General features: G+C 30.5%; 1 protein-coding gene across 1 annotated transcript in view; it reads left to right on the top strand.

Annotated features, from left to right (window-relative positions):
• LOC112693222 (nitric oxide synthase, salivary gland) overlaps window positions 1-22,691 on the top strand; it is a 95,005-nt gene extending 72,314 nt beyond the window's left edge. Inside the window, exons 4-25 of the mRNA XM_025568201.1 lie at window positions 3,812-3,974; window positions 5,301-5,392; window positions 9,116-9,257; window positions 9,540-9,679; window positions 12,566-12,740; window positions 12,834-12,935; window positions 13,012-13,206; window positions 13,737-13,834; window positions 13,922-14,066; window positions 14,221-14,325; window positions 14,952-15,040; window positions 15,134-15,253; window positions 17,245-17,419; window positions 17,834-17,963; window positions 18,113-18,406; window positions 19,087-19,256; window positions 19,328-19,538; window positions 19,805-19,892; window positions 19,999-20,123; window positions 20,226-20,371; window positions 20,738-20,929; window positions 21,630-22,691. Of these exons, the coding sequence (XP_025423986.1) occupies window positions 3,812-3,974; window positions 5,301-5,392; window positions 9,116-9,257; window positions 9,540-9,679; window positions 12,566-12,740; window positions 12,834-12,935; window positions 13,012-13,206; window positions 13,737-13,834; window positions 13,922-14,066; window positions 14,221-14,325; window positions 14,952-15,040; window positions 15,134-15,253; window positions 17,245-17,419; window positions 17,834-17,963; window positions 18,113-18,406; window positions 19,087-19,256; window positions 19,328-19,538; window positions 19,805-19,892; window positions 19,999-20,123; window positions 20,226-20,371; window positions 20,738-20,929; window positions 21,630-21,743 (3,211 nt within the window). The 3' untranslated portion in view covers window positions 21,744-22,691. The remainder of the gene's footprint in view (window positions 1-3,811; window positions 3,975-5,300; window positions 5,393-9,115; window positions 9,258-9,539; window positions 9,680-12,565; window positions 12,741-12,833; window positions 12,936-13,011; window positions 13,207-13,736; window positions 13,835-13,921; window positions 14,067-14,220; window positions 14,326-14,951; window positions 15,041-15,133; window positions 15,254-17,244; window positions 17,420-17,833; window positions 17,964-18,112; window positions 18,407-19,086; window positions 19,257-19,327; window positions 19,539-19,804; window positions 19,893-19,998; window positions 20,124-20,225; window positions 20,372-20,737; window positions 20,930-21,629) is intronic.

Below are 22,691 nucleotides of genomic sequence, written 5' to 3' on the forward strand. Positions count from 1 at the left end.
AAAATCGGTCGAATACCGGGCTAAGTAATAAGTTATTTAATGGATTGTTTGCGTAAACACGTTCATTTCCGTATCCAAAGTTGGCACATCGCGTTTTGTTTTTTCTCAGATTCAATACGGTATTATTATTTATTACTAAACTTACTTACTTACTTTACTTACTAAACTCCTTTTTTTTTAATACATTTTACGGAACATTATATATACCAAAATGATTAAAATTCAAAATAATATAGTGCATTTTTTAAAGGTATAATTTAGAATTTTTAGGGAGTAAAATAATTTTTAGGAAATAAAATCATTTTTTTAAGCTGTAGGTTTTACGGGGCATTCAATTCCCAACCCCATTGATTACACATGAACAACAATACCGTCTTCGATAAAAATCGAAACGGAACGAATAGCACTCCGATCGACCGAGACTAACATTGGTTTTTCGTTCTTATTTCTGCTTATTTGGCTTATAGTTAATAAACAATTGATATCGTAATTGGAAATATACATCGGCAAGCGGTCGGTTTAATTTTAATTTAATTTTAATTTTCGAACTCGACCGCTTGAAGAAGACGGAATGTTTGCGTAACATAATATCACGCAATGCAGCATCGGCACTACATACGATATTTTCTTACCGCAACACTATTGTATCAAAAACATTTATCACTTACTGTAAACGGTCGAGACGATTACTCTCTAAATGTGTACTTATAAACGTACGCGTTTGGATACTCGAACAATACTGTAGAAATGTGCTTATTATTTATATTATTTTAAACGTACTGTTTCGGTGCAAATGCATGTACACCGATCGTAACTCCCGGCGGCAAGACCATTAGTCCACAACAGTAGTACATGTACTGTTTACCCCGCGCGCGTGTCATCGCCGTCTCGTCCTGTGGCAATATAATAATTAGTAATAATTATTATTGTTATTATTATTATTAATCGTTATTATTACCGTTATGTGTATCATTCAGTGCGAGGCAGCGGCGAGGAACGTGTGTCAGGAGAATAATAAATTATCGCATAATCTTAAACGCGCGAGTGTGTACAGGGGTGGCGGGTAATTATATAATCTCGATGTAAACCTCTTCGCGGGCGTGTGTAGGTAGACGAGATACCTATATACACCTATGTATAATAATAATAATAGCAATATCGTGTTGTGCGGTGTCGCGAGAGAAAGGAAGAAAAGGACTATTAATATAAAATACACTGCCTACTGTGTACGTGTACCGAAAACGAGGACAGACCCATCCTAGTCTCCACTCGTAATTCGTCGTCATCGTCGTATTCTATGCAATACTCTCGTAATCCGCGTCGAGACGTCGAGAGCTTATCCTCCACGTTGCGTTCTCGTTGTTTCCGCCGAGATGATAATACTATTATCGTCGGGACACGTGTTCGCACACGAATAGCCCGCTGCAGTTATCGTTGTGTTGCGTTCAAAACTTGTTTGGATTTCGATCACGTTTGGAACTTATAAAAGTGATTGCAGCATATTATTAATACGTTCGCATATCATGGAACACCAGCGTCCCGCACCAACCAAGTCGTACCAATGTACACGCAAGGCCGTGGAGAGAAATCAAGGGCCCCAAAAAGACAAAATAATACAGGCCCTTCTCACACGAGGTTAACATGACATCCGGTGACTTCTTTTAAAATGTGTATACCAAAGAGATAATGTAATCACAGTCATGGTTATTCCACGGACTAAATGAAATTAATTATTTAAAGCCTATGGATCTTTTTTGAAAATATTATTTGTCTACATTTTAGATCAATATTGCAGTGTTTACTTTATTGTAGACTCTTTATAACTATACGGCATATGCTATAATTATTTGGGTAGGTTATTAGCACGATTCATGTTGGTAATACATAAATATCTTGACACCATTACCGAGACGTAGTGAATTTGCTCAGACCCCGGGCCTTTTTTGAAGCTCGGGCCCCTGGAATACAGCCTCAGCTACCCCCTCTCTTGTCGGGCATGTGTACATGCAACACTCGACACTGATGACGCGATTTCAATTTTTGATTCAAAGGAGCAATAAACAGTTTACATTGTGCACACCCTTCCAGTCCCAGAACACTGTACACGGATGTGGAACCCATTTGAATGCTGCGTTCGAGCTAAAAAAATTTTTTTTTTTAGAAAATAATCAACGAACTACAAAATTATTTGAAAAAAGTAAATAGTTACACGATAAAACAATGAACACTTTCCCTGTACTGTATTGGATAAATAATATAAAATACCTACGTTATAGCAGGGACTAATTTTAACAGGACTGAAGACCTTCAAACCTTCCTACTCCACAAAATCGCGCACTTGCTTGACACTAGACACCCAGAACGCCAAGGAAAATAAAATTATCGTTTTCAATAATCTGTCACCTGCGGTACACGTCGTAAAATGTGTGTTATGAGTACATGAATTGCATGAATGACTTTGCTCGTTTTTAATTCTATTGAAATTCTTACATTAATCACTCTGCGTTTACTATTTAGAATAATAACACATTCCCGTGCTACAAAGTAATGATGGCAATCACAACCGTCTTAATTTCATTTTTTATTTCGGTTTTTCGAAAATTGTTTATTGCATTAAGACGAATTCAAAACACTGTTGGCATATTGTAATTTCCATATTTGCATGAATCGTGTGATTACTCCACGGTCACGAATGTTACACAAGATACAAGTATTATGTTCTGCTATTCGTTTTATCATAACTTTATTCTTGTTTGTTCTCTTGGTTTTTTTTTAAATCAATTTAACTGTCTAAACACAACGCAGTAAAGCGTAAAGCGTACTCCGAAATAATAATAAGACCAATGGCTATACGTATGCGTATTGTACTATTTTGGTACCACGGACGACATCGTTCTTATTAAAATTCGTACATCGTCCAAAAACTACTACGGTTCGTTAGATGATGGACCATGGTCGGTAGCGTAAACATGACCATAATGGGATTAAAATCGTTTACCATAAACAAAAAAAAAAATTACGAAAATGCCAAAAATAATTGAATATGTCGTCGTAAAACGATAAAACTATTGCTTTAATGATCTACATAAGATTTGAAGTCACATTGTGTGTAATATAAATTTTTATCGGCAACCGAGAGCATAACTTTTATGCTTTAAATTTTTTAAAATCTTACCTTAACGTAGTAATTTAAAATTTTTATAATCACTAATTAGGATTTTATTAAGTATAGTTAATTTATAATAAGAAATTTTCATGTTAATTTTGATAACCGCAAAGTTAAAAATGTACAATGTAGTAACAACTACAACAAGATTTATTTGAGAATAACATTTAATAAAAAAAACCTAGCATTTATTATGTACTGTATAAAGACCAAATTTAGAACACACTAATTTTGATGGTTGTATTAAATTTATTATTTATTTAATTTAAGTATAATTATTTCATACTAAATTCGATTGTGAACTTTTGTCTAGTATTTACCTACATCATAGATGAATTTTACTCGTATATTGCAGTTAACAATTATTAATCTATTAACAAAATGACTGGTCAACTTTAAAAAAAATGTATTAATCCACTTTGTTTTCATTACATAAAATAGCAGTAATATAAGAAAATTAACAAAATATGACATATTTGTGTATTTAAAAAACGAATTGATTCAAATATGAAAACTATTTAAATATATACAGAACAATATTCTTAAAAATAAAAAATATACATTTTTATTTATTTCACACAATTGTATGAATTCGCCTTCAGGGACTTAGATTACAATAAAAAAAAAAACATTTTTATTTTACAGGTCTAATAATGCTGCGTACGAAACTAGATGGGAACAAGTACAGAGAGAAGTTAATTTGACTGGTACATACCAACTTACAGAAACTGAATTGGCATTTGGTGCCAAACTAGCATGGAGAAATTCTGGCAGGTGCATTGGACGGATTCAGTGGGCTAAATTGCAAGTAGGTTTTACTACAATTATATAATTTTTTTTTTTTTTAATTTCTAAAAAAAAATTTAGGGTGGTATAATTTTACTTGAAACTATTAGAAGAGGTTAAATAAATAAAATTCATTGAACTATAATGAGAATAATTTTAATATTGCTTATACTCTAATGAAGCTTCATACCAGAATCGAGTAAAATAAAATAAAAACCTTTTATAGAAAGCAATAATAACGAAGGAAATAAAAACATTTACGAAATCAGTCAAGAATATTTTGCATCTTAATGGACAACATTAAAAGCATATTATACAACAGTATAGTGCAGTAAATAATACTGCACCAAACTGTATTTGATAAGAATTTAGTACATTTTTGTTTACAGACAAAATATAAACTATACTTTTTTTTTGCAAATAGTAAATAATATACATATCTGAATACTGCGGGCTATACATTTTATTTATTTAATTATTTATTAACTTATATATTTATTTCTATGTATAAAAAATGCATTTATTTATTTATTTACAACTATTAACCACTTACTAATTTTGGTTTTATTTTATTATTTTATTGATAATTACAATTTAAAGTAACTCCAAATTATTTTGAATCCAATATCTTCAAAACATAAATGATATTAAACATTAATTACATCTTAACTATATTTACTAAAACTATACAAAAATAACTTGTATTATTTTGTTTTTTACATTTTTTTCCAATTCAGATATACGAGTAGCTATGCTTTTGACCGATAACCGATATTGAATATTCGCGAAAAATTGTGAATAAAAAGTATGAACAAATCAATGATAAGTGGGTTGTCAATTGCGAGGGAAAAGTATTTAATCTCATTCTGACATATTAAAAATGAGTTGAGCTATACTAAAAGTGTCCTATACAAAAAAAAATAAAAAATAAATCTAATACAAAAAAATTTCATCGCACTAGGACACTTACTGGTCCGATGTTTTAATATCAATTATATATTATTACTTCATTGCATATATTTTCTTTTAGATCTAGTTACTCGGCTCTTTAGTTAATATTTCACTGTGCTTTGATTTATTTACTTAATTTTTTGTCATACCATTTAATTTTTAATTTTAATACTAATAACTGTTTGATTCTTACTATTAAATTGTATTTATGGGAACAAAATATTTAATTTTTTATTGATTTAAATTTCTTACTGTAGTTCCTTTAAATGCACGTTTAAGTGGAATAATTTCAACACTTTTTACCTGATTACCTGACAGGCTTTACAATTATTCTGAAACATAATGGAAAATCTATAAAAGCATCTCAATTTGTATACAAATAATGTTTATTTTTCAGATGTTCGATTGTAGATCAGTGACCACGACCAGCAACATGTTTGAAGCTATTTGCAACCATATTAAGTACAGCACAAACAAGGGTAATATAAGGTTAGTCACATAGAAAATATTCGCGTAATACATCTAAAACACTTCTCCAGACACAAATCAAGTATCCGCGGCCACCATATTACATGCACTTATGTATATTAGCATATTAAATAAATTCTGGAACCGAAACCTCTCAATTTATTCTTCTCGAAGTCCTTATGAGTTATACCATGATTATTGTTGTTGTTGTTGTAGTTGACGGTGTATAATAGCACCGTCAAGTAGTCTGATTTCAGTATACGTTTAATAATTTAATTTGCATACATACTGACGTGCGATACTTCTTCACTTCGTCTAATACAGGCAGAATTAAATTCTACAAGTTTGATTAAACTGTCAGCTATTGATTGGTTACGCCGCAGAACCCGTTTCATGTCAACTTTATTTCTGTTGATTTTATTATATCGGAAACATTTGCATACATTGAAAAAGAAGTTCACGTATTAAGTCCAAAACAGATATCTCATGTCAATGCGAACTAATTTCACGTCCATGTTTGGAACTGAAATAAAAATTGGCTAGATATGATTGAAAACAGCACGTATATCGAAAATTTAAAAAAAGAGGGAGATAAACATAATTTTATTCATTTCATTAATGTTACTTTATCAATTCAATGTTTTCTTGGGCGGATAGTATAATATTTTTGCTATTCATCGATATACCGTGGTTGGTTATCTTCGCGCCACCAAAATAAAATCCCGTTTTGCTTCCAATAAAAATTAACAAACGTATAATAATCAATGTCGTATTACTATTACTATAAAAGTTGAACTTCTTAAAACTAAATTTGAATAGACGCCGAAGCGCGCCTATGAATGTTGAATGGTTCAATATTGTGAATTTTGTTTTAGTTATTCCACTATCGTAAGATATAATATGATACATAAAAAATGATTGGTTTCGTTACTACTGATCATCTAGTAGTACGTCGCAACCGAAAAAAAATAATTTATTTTTAACGTCAAATGTGCTACTTAAATGAATATTTCATAAGGTTTTATTTCGTGTAACTATTCGTATATACTCAACACTCATAACTATATTATTGTTAGTGCTTTTTGTTACATGTATCTACACTTTTATTTATAACGGAGAAAAAAAAGACAAATAAATTTAAAAAACTAGCGTTTTTATTTGTTATTTAATCAATACCAATAACACGTTAATTTACTCCAGAAATATTAAGCCTATCCGATTCATGAGTACAATAATAACGATAAATGATGTATACACCATTTCAACGCATTCGTCAAAACACACACGTGCACACGCATAGACCTCGGTTCGTGGTTTTAATCAAATGCGTTCGCGAACCATCCTCGGATTCGAAAGCAATTATCACTGTACTCAAAAATAATTCTAGACGAAAGTTATTTTCCAGTTTCGATTGATTTCTAAAATAATACGATTTTACAATCCAGCGCTTTCGAAGTAGGCACTACCAATTTCTAGCCAAATAACTCCAGTGGTAATAAAATTGTTTGGTTAAGTTGAAACACAATTAATCGCAAGGTGTTATTCTAAAAGTTTTATCAACTGCGGGAATGCATTATGAGATTTAATTTCCTGTCTCGCCTAATATCGCTCGTGCTTACTGCACACACGGTATAAAACAACATATAATATAGTATAGATATACGATTAACTGGAACTTATAAGCAAAGTGAGAAAGATTTTGCATTTAGGAATACCAATGAACTCAAAAACTTTCTTATTAAGATAGTTTTAGTAAAGTTTACATTTTTCTCAATTATTTTAAACAATATGTGCTTAACCAAAATTAACATTTACATCATTATTGTCAATCTCAAAATCATACATATCAAAAACGAACACGTTGCAAGTTACATCTTCATTTATTTATTCATTAATAGCATATTATTATACTGTTAGCGTTATATGCTACATTAAACCACTATAATTACCACGGAAGTCATATGTTAAAATACTTTTTCCGATATAGTTATTTTTTATTTTTAAACTTTAAGTACAGTTTATTCGCTGGTATGAGTTTCATTCATAAACCAAACCACGATATTCCCAAGAGAAATTGATAAAGGATATTCATGTTTATGATTTTCACCAGAAGTTATTGGAATTGTTTTCGACTATTTTATTTTCTGTATGATATATTTCATATTTTATTTTAACTGGTAGTCCAACTGCAGTTGCTATCAATAACAATTAAATTTACCTACATACAGAATATTTTCCATAAGTTTTGTTACTTTTGGAATAATATATCAAATACATTATATTTGTAAACTTTATGGTTTATAGTTAAAATACGCCCTTGTATAGCACCTACACTCTATATATCAAGTGTAATATCAGAGTTTATATTTCTTTTTGATAAAAATTATTTTAAATTCTCTTTTAGCTGGTTCACAGTATAAAATAACATTTTTCTTTGAATATGACTTTTCCTTGGTCAATAAGTACTGTACAGATTATAATACAATTTTTTTTTTTTTTTTTTTGTATAAAGCATTAACATTGATCATAGGTAATCACTTTATAGTTTATTCTTATAAAAATACAGGCATTTTCCGGTTGAAATTTATGTTTTTCCTATAATCAAAAGTACCGAAGAAAACAAAAAAATTTCAACAGTTACTTACAAAGTTCTGAAAGTCTATAAGTTTTTCACTTGTTATAAAATTTAAATTATTAGTCACAATTTTTTCATAATTGACACAACTATATTTATATCAAATTCTTGATGTTTTAGCTGTCAAAGGGCAATAACTCAAATTATAATTTTTTAATTTTAGATAAATTAATCTTTTAATCATGACAATTAATTTTGTACTTAAGTATTATAGTATATATAATTAAATTAATTAGTTTTCGTTTTCCATACCATATTTTTCTTTCTAAAAATAGGCCACTTCATGAGAATATTCATCTCCATAGCTAAATGATCGATATTTCATAATAATATGTTAAATTATAAGTTTTGGTCAGAGTCTAGATTTCTTTTAATGAATTTTATAGAAAATGATCTTGATTTTCAACAACAACAATTTAAAATGTACGTAATTTTTATTATTTATTTTCTAAACAATATTGCATTTTTTATATTACTAAATAATAATGGTCTTAACTTTAATTTTATATTCCATGCATAATTAAACTGGCGTCGTTGAATATATTTTTTTTTTTTTTTTTTAATTATACAATACAATTCCGCATTTGCCTGATGAACAAATGTTTGTGTTAACAATTATAAAAGATGTTATATTTTATTACAAATCACAATTTAATAACTTGTTGATAAAAACGTTTAGAAATCAGCAAAAACAATAACACTAAACAATAAAACTATAATTTATTAAAAAATTTACGTTTTTAAATCTTTAATATACTAATTTTTTCCATCGACCAATTAATTATCAATATAATAATTTAAATATTCTATGATCTAGAACATTTAATGGTTCATAAAAATATTTTTGTTGTCTCAAATCTGATAATAAAAAATCATGAGAGATCCATAGCCATTTACCAAAATATATTTTATGGTTCCGTAACTATTTGTTTTAACAATTTGAATTAAGTAATATATATAATTCAATAATTAAATTTAATTCACCCGAATATCCTGCTCACCACGAATGCAAATCCAGGATCCGCAACTTTTTCAAAAAGTCAATTAGTATCGCTATGAAATAATCGTAAGCATTAATTGGTATACACAACTACAAATTTATGTTACAGATCGGCCATAACTGTATTCCGTCAAAGGACCGACGGCAAGCACGATTTTCGTGTTTGGAATTCTCAACTAATTTCTTATGCTGGATACAAACAACCGGACGGCACTATCATTGGTGACCCGATGAATGTGGAGTTCACAGATGTATGTTAAATTATTTGAGAAACAAAAAAAATGATTCTGAATTATTTCTTTTTTTTAAAAATTTATTTATTTACTTCGAGATACCAGAAGGTTTTTCCTTGCATACGTATATACACGTTTGCAATATTATTACCATTAATACTATTATATTATTGTAGAATAATTCGAAATATATTATATGCGAGTAGTACGGGTAAAACCAGTTTTAAAAACGCAAACATAGAATGCATAGATAATATAGTTAACGAGGAAATCAAATAAATTACTCACTGTCAATTCTAGGTGTGCATGAAACTCGGTTGGCGTGGAAAGGGTACAAGATGGGATTTACTGCCTTTAGTGTTATCAGCGAACGGACACGATCCGGACTATTTCGACTTGCCAAGAGAAATCGTTTTGGAAGTTAATCTTATTCATCCTACGTGAGTACATATAACATTTAAAAATCCATTCAGTAAAACACATAAAACATAATATATAATAATACATGAAATTAATTAAATAATAAAATTATTTATTCCCGTTTTAAACCAATATTCAGGATGATACGCATTGCTAATGAATATTCATCTTTCTCTTACTGCTAATATTATATATATATTTTCTTATTGTTATGATTCTATTAACTACTGTGCTTTGGGCCACGGCCTATTCTGATTAAAAAATAAAATAAAATAAAGCACACGAGAATTATGCGTGTATATTATTTTCACTACAATGAAATAGCTCGTTTAAAGCACGAATTTATTATCTGTAATGGAGATTTATAAAAAAATGTACACGCATTAACGTTCTATGTAAACAATTGTATACAAAACAATTTTTCTAACACTTTCCTTCTAAAACTAACTAATCAATGCCACACATTTTTTCTTCTTAATAACCAACTGCTCGTCATAGATTAAACATTTATTGTCATACTTAAGTTTAATATTTGTATATCTTGGTTCTCAATTCTGAGTTCAGTAAATTAAGTGCCTAATATAACTTGTAGTCACATTTCAATATTTATCTAACTTTTAATTAAATGTCAAATACATAGTGGCCACAAGAAAACTTGGTTCTTTTTATGCATGTCACTGTCCGAGATGCAATTAAAAATTTTATTCAATTATATTGCATTCCAGCATAAATTCCTAAAATATTTAAAATACTCGTTTTTATTTTTGAAAACTTTTTAAATCTTTGCATATTAATTTTTGAATATAAAGATACATTATTTTTTTTATTTTGATTCGTGAGTTGATTTAATAAATTAAAATTATTATACATGTGCATAAATCTCAACAAAAAAATTGTTTCATTTAGTAAATATTTACATAATATATTGTATATAAAAATCTCAAATTAAATTGTTTTTTAAATAATACACTTAAAACGATAACTATATAATATTAAATAATATATATTTATATGTAACATAACAATAGTTTAATTTATTCTTTCTATTAAAAATGTCTTGGGTAGCATTATTTTAAACTGAAAAAATTTCTGTAGGTGCTCATACTTTAAAAAAATGATTAATATGATGGCACTTAGTAAAAATGAATATTATTTAGCACCTACTATATTATATATGTTTAAATTTTCTACAGCGATGGTTTTCAAACTGGGAGTCATAGTTATATTACTGAAGAGCCATGAAATATTTATTTTATTTAAATTATATTCTTTAGATCTTAATTTATTCGTATTTATACATGATTATAGTTTAATACTTTTAAAAAATATTTTCAAAAATATATAAAAAAAAACATTAATTTACCATAAATTTTAATAATTAATATATATGAAATAGTATATGTCATTTTAATACATAACTAAAAAAAAAAAAAATAATAATACTGATTACGGGGTTTTGACAGTTTTACATTCAATTAAGAGTCCCCATTAAAAAAAAATTTTAAGAAGCACTGGCCTACAGTATTCAGTGTTTAGATATAAAATAATTTTTGCTAATTTTATAATACAACAAACCACCTTTTACTCGGTTCTCTAAATAACAAGAATTTTCAAGTCATATGACAAGATATTTTCGATTACGGAACATATAAATGGTGCCAAGGGATGAGAGCAGCAACGAGTGCCAAATACTCGAATAATTAGAACATGTGGGTATTAAAATTCAAAAATATTTCAACACACCTATGTATGTTGTATTGTATTGTATAAGCAATGGAGATTAGAACGTAAAGTACACTTTATAACCGCAGCCAAAGCGAAATAATACCACGTAAAATATAATTAAACTTATAACATTATAATATATTCATTCTACGTGGGCAAAAAAAATCAGCCAAAAAAAAAACGATTTTATTAATTTCAGGTGAGAATTCTTAATTCAACTAGAGACGCGCCCTAACGGTTGACAGCCTTAATTGTCCTTAGAGTACGTCATACTTGAACCGGCGATATACCGCTTTACATAAAATATAATATGACGCCATGGGTCAATTACGCCGTAGGTGGTAATACTAATACTACTACTACATGTGAAAGTTATTAAAATGTAAACATATAGGTACTTGTGTTTATGTTATGAGTTTTATCAAGCTTCATTCGATATATTATACGTAACATGTGTAGAAGTCTTGGAGGGGAATATGAGGATTGGAAATCATTTTTTATGACGAGGCCTTTGATTAAAAACTAATAAACATTCTCGTCGTATATAAATTAAAGATGATTTGCTAGTACCGTACGAGAAAAAAATTATAGAACTAAATTGAAAAAAATAAAAATAAATAGAAAAAATATAACTTCTATAATGTAATCTTCAACTTTTTTTATGGATTTGCATTATTTTTTTCTTGAATTCTTAATTAATAATAACTTATGTTAATATTTTATTAACGGAAAATTAATTTATTACCCATGCGCTTATAACTTCATCCAATTTCAATTACTGATGACTCAATTTGAATACAATATGAAACGTTGCGTGCGTGTCATACAATAGTTAACGGATCCTGAGGATTTATACATTTGATATATTTCAATTCTGATGGTCTTTACGTGTCAATATATTTAATTGCATTTCCGTAAATCTTAACACGTTTGCTACGAAGATGTGCACGTCATCTCATGCTGTAAACGTAATTTTAAATGTAAAAATTTCCAATTACAATCTTTTAAATTGAAGTTACTACAATTTTGATTATAATAATACAGTAACAAGTATACGCAAATATATTACTATTCACAAAGCGATCAAATTGTACGCTGATCTATTAAAATTATGTGACACCGCGCTTTTCAATTTTTTGATTTTCGTTTCATTATATCAATCAAATCAAAATTGAATGTAGATTCGATTGGTTCTCCGACTTGGGTCTTCGGTGGTACTGTCTTCCCGCAGTGTCCGGCATGATGTTCGACTGTGGTGGTATACAGTTTACAGCTTGTCCGTTCAATGGGTGGTATATGAGCTCAGAAATCGGGTGCAGAAATCTATGCGACGTGCACAGATACAACGTTCTAGACGTAAGCGATCAATATTATTATTAAGATTATATATTTACACCCCCCTCCCTCCTCACAGTCATATAAACTAAATCTATCGTTCTTAATTTTCAGGAAGTCCTATCACGCATGAAAACAGAATTGAAAAATTATGGATTTTTAAAAAAAGACCGAGCTCTTATCGAAGTCAATTTAGCTGTCTTATACAGTTTCCAAGTAAGTTCGCAGCAGTTATAATATTGTATGATTGCCGTCTATGACTTTCGGTCGTCATTATTTTTTCTGATTTCAGTCGAACAACATCACGATAATGGACCATCATACCGCATCCGAATCGTTTATGAAACACTACGACAACGAGTTGAGAACAAGAAACGGCTGTCCCGCAGATTGGGTATGGATTGTACCTCCGATATCCGGCTCCATTACGCCTGTTTTTCACCAAGAAATGATCAACTATGAACTTCACCCAATGTATTCGTATCAGGTAAAACAAGCCCATGTAAAGCATTAGATTTCTAGCACAACCACTACAACTGTTGTGAAAAATTATACATTTTTAAGTGCACAAGCTTACCGCTGAATAGCATGATTACGATTAATAATTTAAACGCTTGAAATAGTATAATTTGGTTTTATTCATGAGAAATTAACTTAAAAACTTTACTTAAATAATAAATCACACCAACGCAATAAATATTTTAATAGTAAAAGTAAACATTTATTATTATAAAAATGGGTTTCAATTCAATTCGCGAAACAACAAACAATCTTAATATTAAAATATTTTAGGCAGCACAAGATTCTTGAATACATAGTATTATGATTACCGAGCAATGTTTATTAAAAATATATATATCGTGAAAATCGATAAAAATATGGTATTCAATAAATCATGTTTTAAAAAATAGATCTAAAGGTATATTTTTGTAATAACAACACGAGAAAAAATAATATAAAACCTATATTGTAATTCCAATTGGGCAAGTCTTATATTTTCATTAAATATGTTAAAAGGAACCGGCTTGGAAAACACATGTTTGGAAAAAAGGACAAAACCAAGGAAAATCGTTAAATAAACAGACAAAAAAGTTCCATTTCAAACAGATCGCCAGGTACCTATATTTGAAATTGGACGTGATAATAAATCGTTTCCTTTTTGAAAATTATTTCATTAGAAAATAATTTTTTTACCTCCTTAGAGCTGTAAAATTCACATCAAAACTGTTTGGGCAAGCACTGTCTCGTAGAATCAAAGCGACCATATTATATGCAACGGAAACAGGACGATCAGAAATGTATGCGAAAAAATTGGGTGAAATATTTGCACGTGCTTTTCATTCTCAGGTACATATTGTACAAAGTAATTAGTTTATTATATTATAAACCAAGGCACTATCAGAAATATTCATTTAATAACCTTTAAAACCATTAACCATTAACATTGTGCATTAATTATTATATATCTTTAATTGTATTAATTATTTGATTAATATTTAAGGTGATGAGCATGGAGGAGTATGACATGATAAGTATTGAACACGAAGCATTATTACTAGTGGTAGTATCTACTTTTGGGAATGGCGATCCTCCTGAGAATGGACAGGTACGTCAAAACACTAATTTAGTTCTTGTGAAATATCCTTTACTCTAATTTTTATATCAACCCGTTATCGATTAATAATAGTATACTAATATACTATTAAGAATTTACGGTAATTAATAGAACTGCAATTCTTTCGAAAACATTTTATAATTATATTTATTGAAACACAATTTATAAATAATATTCATATATGAGAGGCAGAAAGATAGAAAGAGAAGAGGGAAAAAAATCCGATTACATATTTATAAGTTTAACGTATATGCATTTCAAATAGAAGGCATCTGTAAATTTTTCATAATTTACACTATTAAATAACTGTGTGGTTAGAAAAAAATTGTTGAAAGTTATATATAAGTTGTGGTTAAATATCTACGGCATAAGTACGCGTAAGTTTCAGCATATATCTACAAGTCGTTAATAGTTTTACATTACCCTGGTTAAAATACCAGGATCACAACTTACACGTGATGCCATGATGTGTAAAAATAAACTCTGGCCATATTTTACATCATAAATGGATTTTATGGCACAAATGAAGCCGATAAAAACCAAAAATTTACGTACCTATCCGTACAATAGATAACAATGATAATTTTATTTCAAGTTTTGTATTATGCATTATACAGGAATTTGCACAGCAATTGCACTCGATGAAAATGGAACTCGAAGGCAATAGTATTAATAAATCTCTAGCAGTGAAACCATCGTCGCTCAGGTACTGCGCTATTTTATCTATCGGAAAGCAGTTATATTTATGAAAAATAGCCAACTGCAATATTAAAATGTTTGATTATTATTATTATTCTAGCTCTGCTTCGTTTATAAAAGCGAACAGTCTATCAGAGAGTCAACATATAACTGAACTAAACGATTTATCGAACAGAGATTCTACAGATGTTGATAATTTTGGACCCCTTGGAAACGTCAGGTATTTTCAAAGAATTAGTTTTAAAAATAAAACTATATTTGTTGTTTGATACAGATTCATGAACAATTACGAAAAAATTAAGACAAGGGGTGTATTACGTTTATAATCTTGTATAAATAAAATCGATCTGTTACCATTCTAAAATCATCGATAATTGAGGCTTTCAGAATGATAACAGAAAATTATTGTCTTACTACAATATTTAAAACTAATTTCGATTGTTCAATCTTGATCAATTATATTTTATTCATTTTACCATCCCATCGATAATGTAAATGTATAATATAATTAATTATTAATGTTCTTTAATACCCACTAAAATATAAATATGGTCATACATGACAAAATGAATAATTAATGAATAATAATTCGATAATACTACGGTTCAATGACAGAAAGGACGGCACAAGTTAATTACATATTAACAAAATAATGATCGATTTCGATACGTCATGTTTTTGTTCTGCATGTTATAGTTTTCTTCTTTTTTTTTATATATAGGTTGTATTAACTTATAAGTATACTAAAGATAAAGAAAAATGTATAGGAATGTGATAATAATTATAATAATAATAATAAAGACTTATAATACTTTAAGTTCAAAACACATAAGACCCAAAAAATTTTTATCATTTTTTTCTTAAATTTAACTGTGTACCTATAGTTTTAGTTCCCATAATGAATTAATATGATTTATGTTTTATATGCTTTTAAAATACTATTATAGATTAATTAATATATACAATTTTGATTCGATTAAAAACCCAAACATTAAATGTTTTAGTTGAATATTTATCTACATTATAGCAATAACTTATAACGTCATATTTATAAATTATAATTTTTTTAAATCAAAAAAATTATACTCAATACACACATACACTCATACTTGATAGAAGAAATTGATTAACGATATGATTTAGCAAGCCTTTTAGAGAAAACCTTTTCTAGTTATCTCGGGAACACCGAGATAAACAACAAATCGAGCTTTCGGCGTGTGATTAAACTTTTATCATTCCTCAAGCTTAAGATAAAACGAAAATATGACCTATTTTAAAATATCAATAAAAATAAGTATGACATAAGATAAGAATGTATAATATTCATAATATCTATATTATCTTTTAACTACAGGGCAAGTAAGTGAAATTAAAATAATCTATTCATAATATTAAAACATAATAGTTCTAAATAAAAAAAACACTATTACCCACTTTATAAAAGCTGAATTCCGAAACTTCAATAACATACTAACATCAAAAGTAAATATAAAAGTATAGTTTTTCTTTTTAATGTTTACGATCCATAAGCATGAGTGAAAACTATATTTTTAATGGCTTATTCTGATATTATACTTTTTCAATTTTAGTTGTGATCTATAACTTCATGAAATTCGTAATATTTAAAAATATTATGTTGAATTAATATTTCAGAATATTTTATATAAATGTAGTATACTAAAATGTTTGAACTATTTTCTAAAAAATATATAAAATTAATTACAATTTAAAATATGTTTAGGAATTGTATATGATTAATTATGACTAGTATGAGAATATAATATATAAGACAGTGATATTTGTAATTAATCAATTTCATAAAAATTACTTTAAAACAATAATAGACTGAATACAAAAAGAATATGTAGAGTGATTTCATAGTATAAGGATATATGTATATATATATTAAGATTTTATACTCATCTCGATCAAAAACAGTTATTCGTTATGATTATTTTTCATATTTGGTGTTCATAATATTCTCGTTGCCAAGTATAAGTTTTAAACTTGTACCTACTGGTATTTTTAAATTATTTTTTTTTTTTTTTTTACTGATTTTATCGAAAATAATATGAATATAATCTTTAACAACAATTTCTTTTCGATCACTAATCAAAGAATATATATATTTGACGTCCGTAATTTTCGTAAAAAGTGTTTTTAAAAGAAATGTTTCATTTCACTCTACTAAATACTATTAAATTGTTTCAGATTTGCTGTTTTTGGATTGGGTTCGAGTGCATATCCAAACTTTTGTGCATTCGGATCATACGTTGATAATCTTTTGGGTGAGCTTGGTGGAGAAAGGCTAATAAAACTCGGTAAAGGTGACGAGATGTGTGGCCAAGAACCAGCGTTCAAAAAATGGGCTACTGAGGTTTTCCACGTGAGCAGACTAAAAATGATATTATCATCCAAAGTATTTATTTTACATTTCGAATTTATCGCTTTTCGATGGAAAAGCTTTTGTACTTGGTTCAAATGTACGTCCGCATTATATAAAACTTACCACGGTGTCCACAATAAATTAGCAAAAAGTTCTGAAAGAAAAACAACGAAAAGTCTAATCCAATTTCCAAAGAAAATCTAACCCGAAAAAACACTCGTCCACATTCAGTCATCGGTGCATTATTATTTATTTTAAATCAGCTTTAACGACGTAATATCATGGACCGTAACACAATATTATTTAGCTTTCGTTTTTCGTCCTGGGGCAGACCACGCTACTAATAAAAACTAAATACCATGTTAAATGACTAAAACGTTATCGCGTGCGTGCGTGTGTTAAACGCTTTTACAGGTTGCATGTGACACGTTTTGTTTGGACATGGACGAATCGCTCAACGAAGCGTCGGAGGTGCTTCACAACGAAAAATTAACTGCGTCTACGGTACGGTTTATGAACTCGCCGCCGGACGATCTGCCCACAGGTAAGTCCGAAACGGCAAATCGTGTAAACGATAAAATCGATCACATTTCACCATATCAACCGTAACCGCGGTCGAAGAACTGTTATTATTATAATTATTATTATTATTATTATTATTGTTTCTTTTCTCCCTCCTCCCCCCGTTTTAAGCGTACGCGCAATATCACAACAAACGGGTGTGGACATGTCGGCTAGCCAACAGGCAGAACCTGATGAGCAATAGCGAGAACAGCAGGAGCGATCGCGTCACCCTGTGGCTCGAGATTACCGTGGACGATTGGAAAGATTCGGAGAAAGTCATGTACCGCCCCGGCGACCACGTGGGAATGTTTGCGACGAACCGAGAAGAACTGGTGTCCGGCATTATCCCGTACTTGCAGTGTGACCAGGACCCGGACGAACCAATGGTGCTGCAATTGCATAAGGAGAAGTATACGTCTACAGGTAGAATCCGCGTAAAACGATCGCCTAATGTCCTCGGTTTTTCACTACGTTTCGTTTTGGAAAGTTTCGCGTGCACAAAATCAACCGAATCGATTCGACGTTGTTGCTGTTGAAATATACGTGTTCTTCGATTCGTCAATACTTACCTGTGCATTGCGATATCTTGTTAATCCGTGCGGAACTCATCCAATTACAATGCAATATAATATTATGTTGTACTCCTTTTTTCACGCATCGGAAAAAACGTTTTTTCTACATGTTAAATTAAATACTGTTCATGAAAATCATATACTATCCCGTTTACGACGTACACGAACTAGAAAACTCATAAACTCGCAAAAGACCCGTTCTAGTTAATAACAGGCAACTGCAGAATCCAAGACCTCGCACAATAGAGCCGTTCTCTTAAAATAGGATCCCGTGTTTAGTTTAACGACCCAAGAAAAGTAAAAAACTCGAAATAAACAGTTATCCATTCATATAATAATTCTATACGTGAGAGTGTTCTTTGAACACGCTATGATTTATTCACATACGACTAGGCAGCAGGGTTTCGGGCTTAAAACTTTTTCAAGCATACATTCTTAATATAATCTTAGGATATATCTCGTTGTACTATATATTTACTCAATGCAGATCCGCATTTATTTGATACAACATCGGTAATGTTCGATTTTTAGGAGTCTCGAAAAATTGGGTGCCTCACGAAAAACTACCAAGATGTTCCTTGAGGACTCTGTTAACACGGTTTTTGGACATAACTACACCACCCACACCGAATATGCTACACTTTCTCGCTTCCTGCGCCACTCATCATGTTGATAAAAAGAATCTTACAGACTTAGCTTCGGTAATTCACTGTCACCTTTTATTTTTACTTTATAGTCGTTAGTTTTTAAAATTTTCATTTTCCGCGTACAGGACAGTGAAGCTTACGAAGAATGGCGCCACTGTAATCTACCTAATCTTTTAGAAGTTTTTCAAGAGTTTCCATCCATAAACCCGCCGGCTGCTTTATTGGTCGCGCAGCTTACTTCACTACAGCCCAGATTCTACAGCATCTCTTCGTCAAGTTTATTACACCCGGACAAAGTACACCTTACCGTAGCTGTAGTCACCTATAAGACTAAAGGTGACTTTATTAAAAAAATTTTACCACATTATATTAAGATACATACACCGGGTGTCCGGGGCCAAGGCTTACCACACGAGATGGTAAAACAGCGGTCTAACGTTACGTGCGGTGGTCACATCGTAATAATATCGCACTCCGCCGGTTCTAAATAGTTTTAATAGCCTTTGTCGGACACCTGATGTTTGAACGCCAAATGTATTATGTAATATCACGATTTCGGTCAAATAATGACAATATCTTACTGCATTGGTATTTTTTTCAAGGTGGAAAAGGAGTAACACATTATGGCGTTTGTTCAAACTACCTGTTGGATGCCAACATAAACGACACAGTTTACATGTTCGTCCGAAGGTAAATATAGTTATTAAAAACGATTACATAATATTATCATACAATTACCACGGTAATTGTAAATAATCGTCCACTACGATTTTTATTTTTTTTTGTCAACTCTTAGCGCTCCAAATTTCCATCTGCCCGAAGACGTTTCGAAGCCGTTGATACTGGTGGGTCCGGGCACAGGGATCGCGCCGTTCCGTGCATTTTGGCAACACAGATACGCGCAAAAGAAAAACGGCATCGGTAAACAATCATACATTTCACACATTTTCATCACCTAATTATATTGTTTAATATTATTAATGTTGTCGAATCTCGTCTTTTACCGTATTTATTTGTCCGCAGACACGAAAATGGGTAGAATCATGTTGTTCTTCGGCTGCCAATACAAATCGATGGACTTGTACAAAACGGACAAGATGGAAATGTTAAACGAGGGCGTGTTGGACAAGACTTACTTGGCACTGTCCAGAGACCCAACGATTCCAAAAGTCAGTGCACGCGAATATATGTGTAGTAAAGGGGAAAAAAATAAAAACCATTAGCAAACGTAATTTCTGATGTTGGGCCACCGTCACGGTGGTACGTCCGACGTGATACGACGCTTTGGACGTCGTAAAACAATAAAATAATTATTCATTTATGCGTAGCGGTAGATCGCTTTCTCGTAGCGCACCCGGGACAACGCCATTGATGGCTAAAGATCCACCCCTCCCTGTGATCTCTTAGCGAACTCGATTCTCCCGAATATCGCCTATTCGAAATAAATAAATAAATTATTCGTTTATCGCGCTCATATCGGCCATACGTGGGCACATATACTCAATCGTTTTTTCCTTTGTTTTTCTGCTCCACAGACTTACGTGCAAGACTTGATGCTGAAGGAAGCGAAAATGATATACGAATTAATAGCTGTGGAAAGAGGACACTTCTACGTATGCGGCGATTGTAAAATGGCGGAGAACGTATGCCAGACCCTCAAGTCGATAATTCAAGAACAGGCCGGCATGAATTCTGCACAATCCGATAACTTTATGCTGGGATTACGGGTACGTTGGTGCGCACGATTTATGGTGGTCGATACCACGCGCGTATGCAAGTCAAAAGAAATATTCCTCATTTTTTTTTTATCAAAATGCGATTTGCGTCAAAACGATATCGATTAGTGTATGGGTATTTTTTTTCATAAATTACCGTGCTGCCATAAATACATATCAAAAAACGATCAGTAGTCGGGTGAGACTAAATTTATCCTGAAAATCTGATCAAACGTGTTTAGCTACGACAGTGGCGTATACAGAAAATATTTTCGGGAGGGGCTACTATGGACAGAGTTAAATTACCACTGCTATCTAAGAATTATTAACAAGATATAGTAGGTACTTATCTATATTTTATTTACAGAATGTCCCAAAACGATTTGACGTTGGACGCAAATTCTAAATAAGCATAAAGCACCATTAAAATATAACATACGCTTATAATAGTTTTTAAATTATTTAAAACATTTCGGGGGGCTGTAGCCCACTAGACCCCCCCCCTATATACACCACTGAGCTACGATGACGTAATGGGATTGTTTTCATTCCTATCCGTAGTCTATTTTTAGAATTCCGATCTTTACTACGGATCTCGTGAGTTCGATTAAATGCGTTCAGTTTCTGCTGTCAATCCGCTCGGAAAATGAAAATACCACCTAAAAAGACGAGATTATTTGGGTTTTTAATTTTTATTATTATTTTTTTCCAGGATGATAACCGTTATCATGAGGATATTTTCGGTATCACGCTACGGACGGCTGAGGTGCACAACAGTTCGAGGCTAACCGCTCGTATCCGAATGGCATCCGAAACGCTTCCATAACGTTCAATTTGGCCTACAATAGGCAACATGTTAGCTAAATCAATAGCAACGATACAAGAATTTAGAGACAAAAAATTGTAAATATTCTAGATGGATCAAGCCGCGAGCGTATTACTATATATTATCGTATAAATATTTTATTCGATATTTTCAATTGTGCATATTATTATTATTATTATTATTATTATTATTATTATTATTGATATATTACACATGCGTCTTTACGACATACCTTCAATGAACACTCTTCACGTGCAGTGTTCGGCCTTCATCCATCATGAAACCGACTATACATGTATAAATATATAATAGTTACCAATATGATACACGTACTTTTCTTTCTATGGAAAAAAAGTTAAATAATTTTCATGCATTAATTATAAAAATCGAAAACGTGAGTTGAAAAACGCCGCTGGTTTTCCTTCTTTTTTTTTTTCTCTCTCTCTCTCTTTCTCTCTCACTAATTATAACCACTTATGCATTTTGAAATATGCAACACTTTCAAAAATTGCGTACGTATATAATATTATATATTATTAATTATAATGAATTTCCAATATGTTTGAATTTTGGCTGATCAAAAAAACATTATTCATAATACAAATGATACGATCAAGAAAAATATTGATCGCAATGATAAAGCATGAACAACAGTTATAATCTATTCCGTCGATCATTAATAATTCGATTCAAAATTTAGCAACGTAAATATTTTAAATGTTTATCATATGTCATGCGTTTTATTTACATGCCGTTACAAAATAAATAAATATTTTACGTACAATTGTGCCAATATTTATGTATAAGCAAACGTTATTAACTACTTATTCAACGCAGAAATCCAATTCAGTGATCTGAACTTATAAACACACAACGCATGTATTTATAAACACGAAGCTATATAATTCAAACACATAATATTATTCAATTTGGAATATTTTGTAAAAA

The sequence above is a fragment of the Sipha flava genome, unplaced genomic scaffold (assembly GCF_003268045.1).
Source record: "Sipha flava isolate LNK unplaced genomic scaffold, YSA_version1 117_pilon_pilon, whole genome shotgun sequence".
In the NCBI taxonomy this organism is placed as follows: domain Eukaryota; kingdom Metazoa; phylum Arthropoda; class Insecta; order Hemiptera; family Aphididae; genus Sipha; species Sipha flava.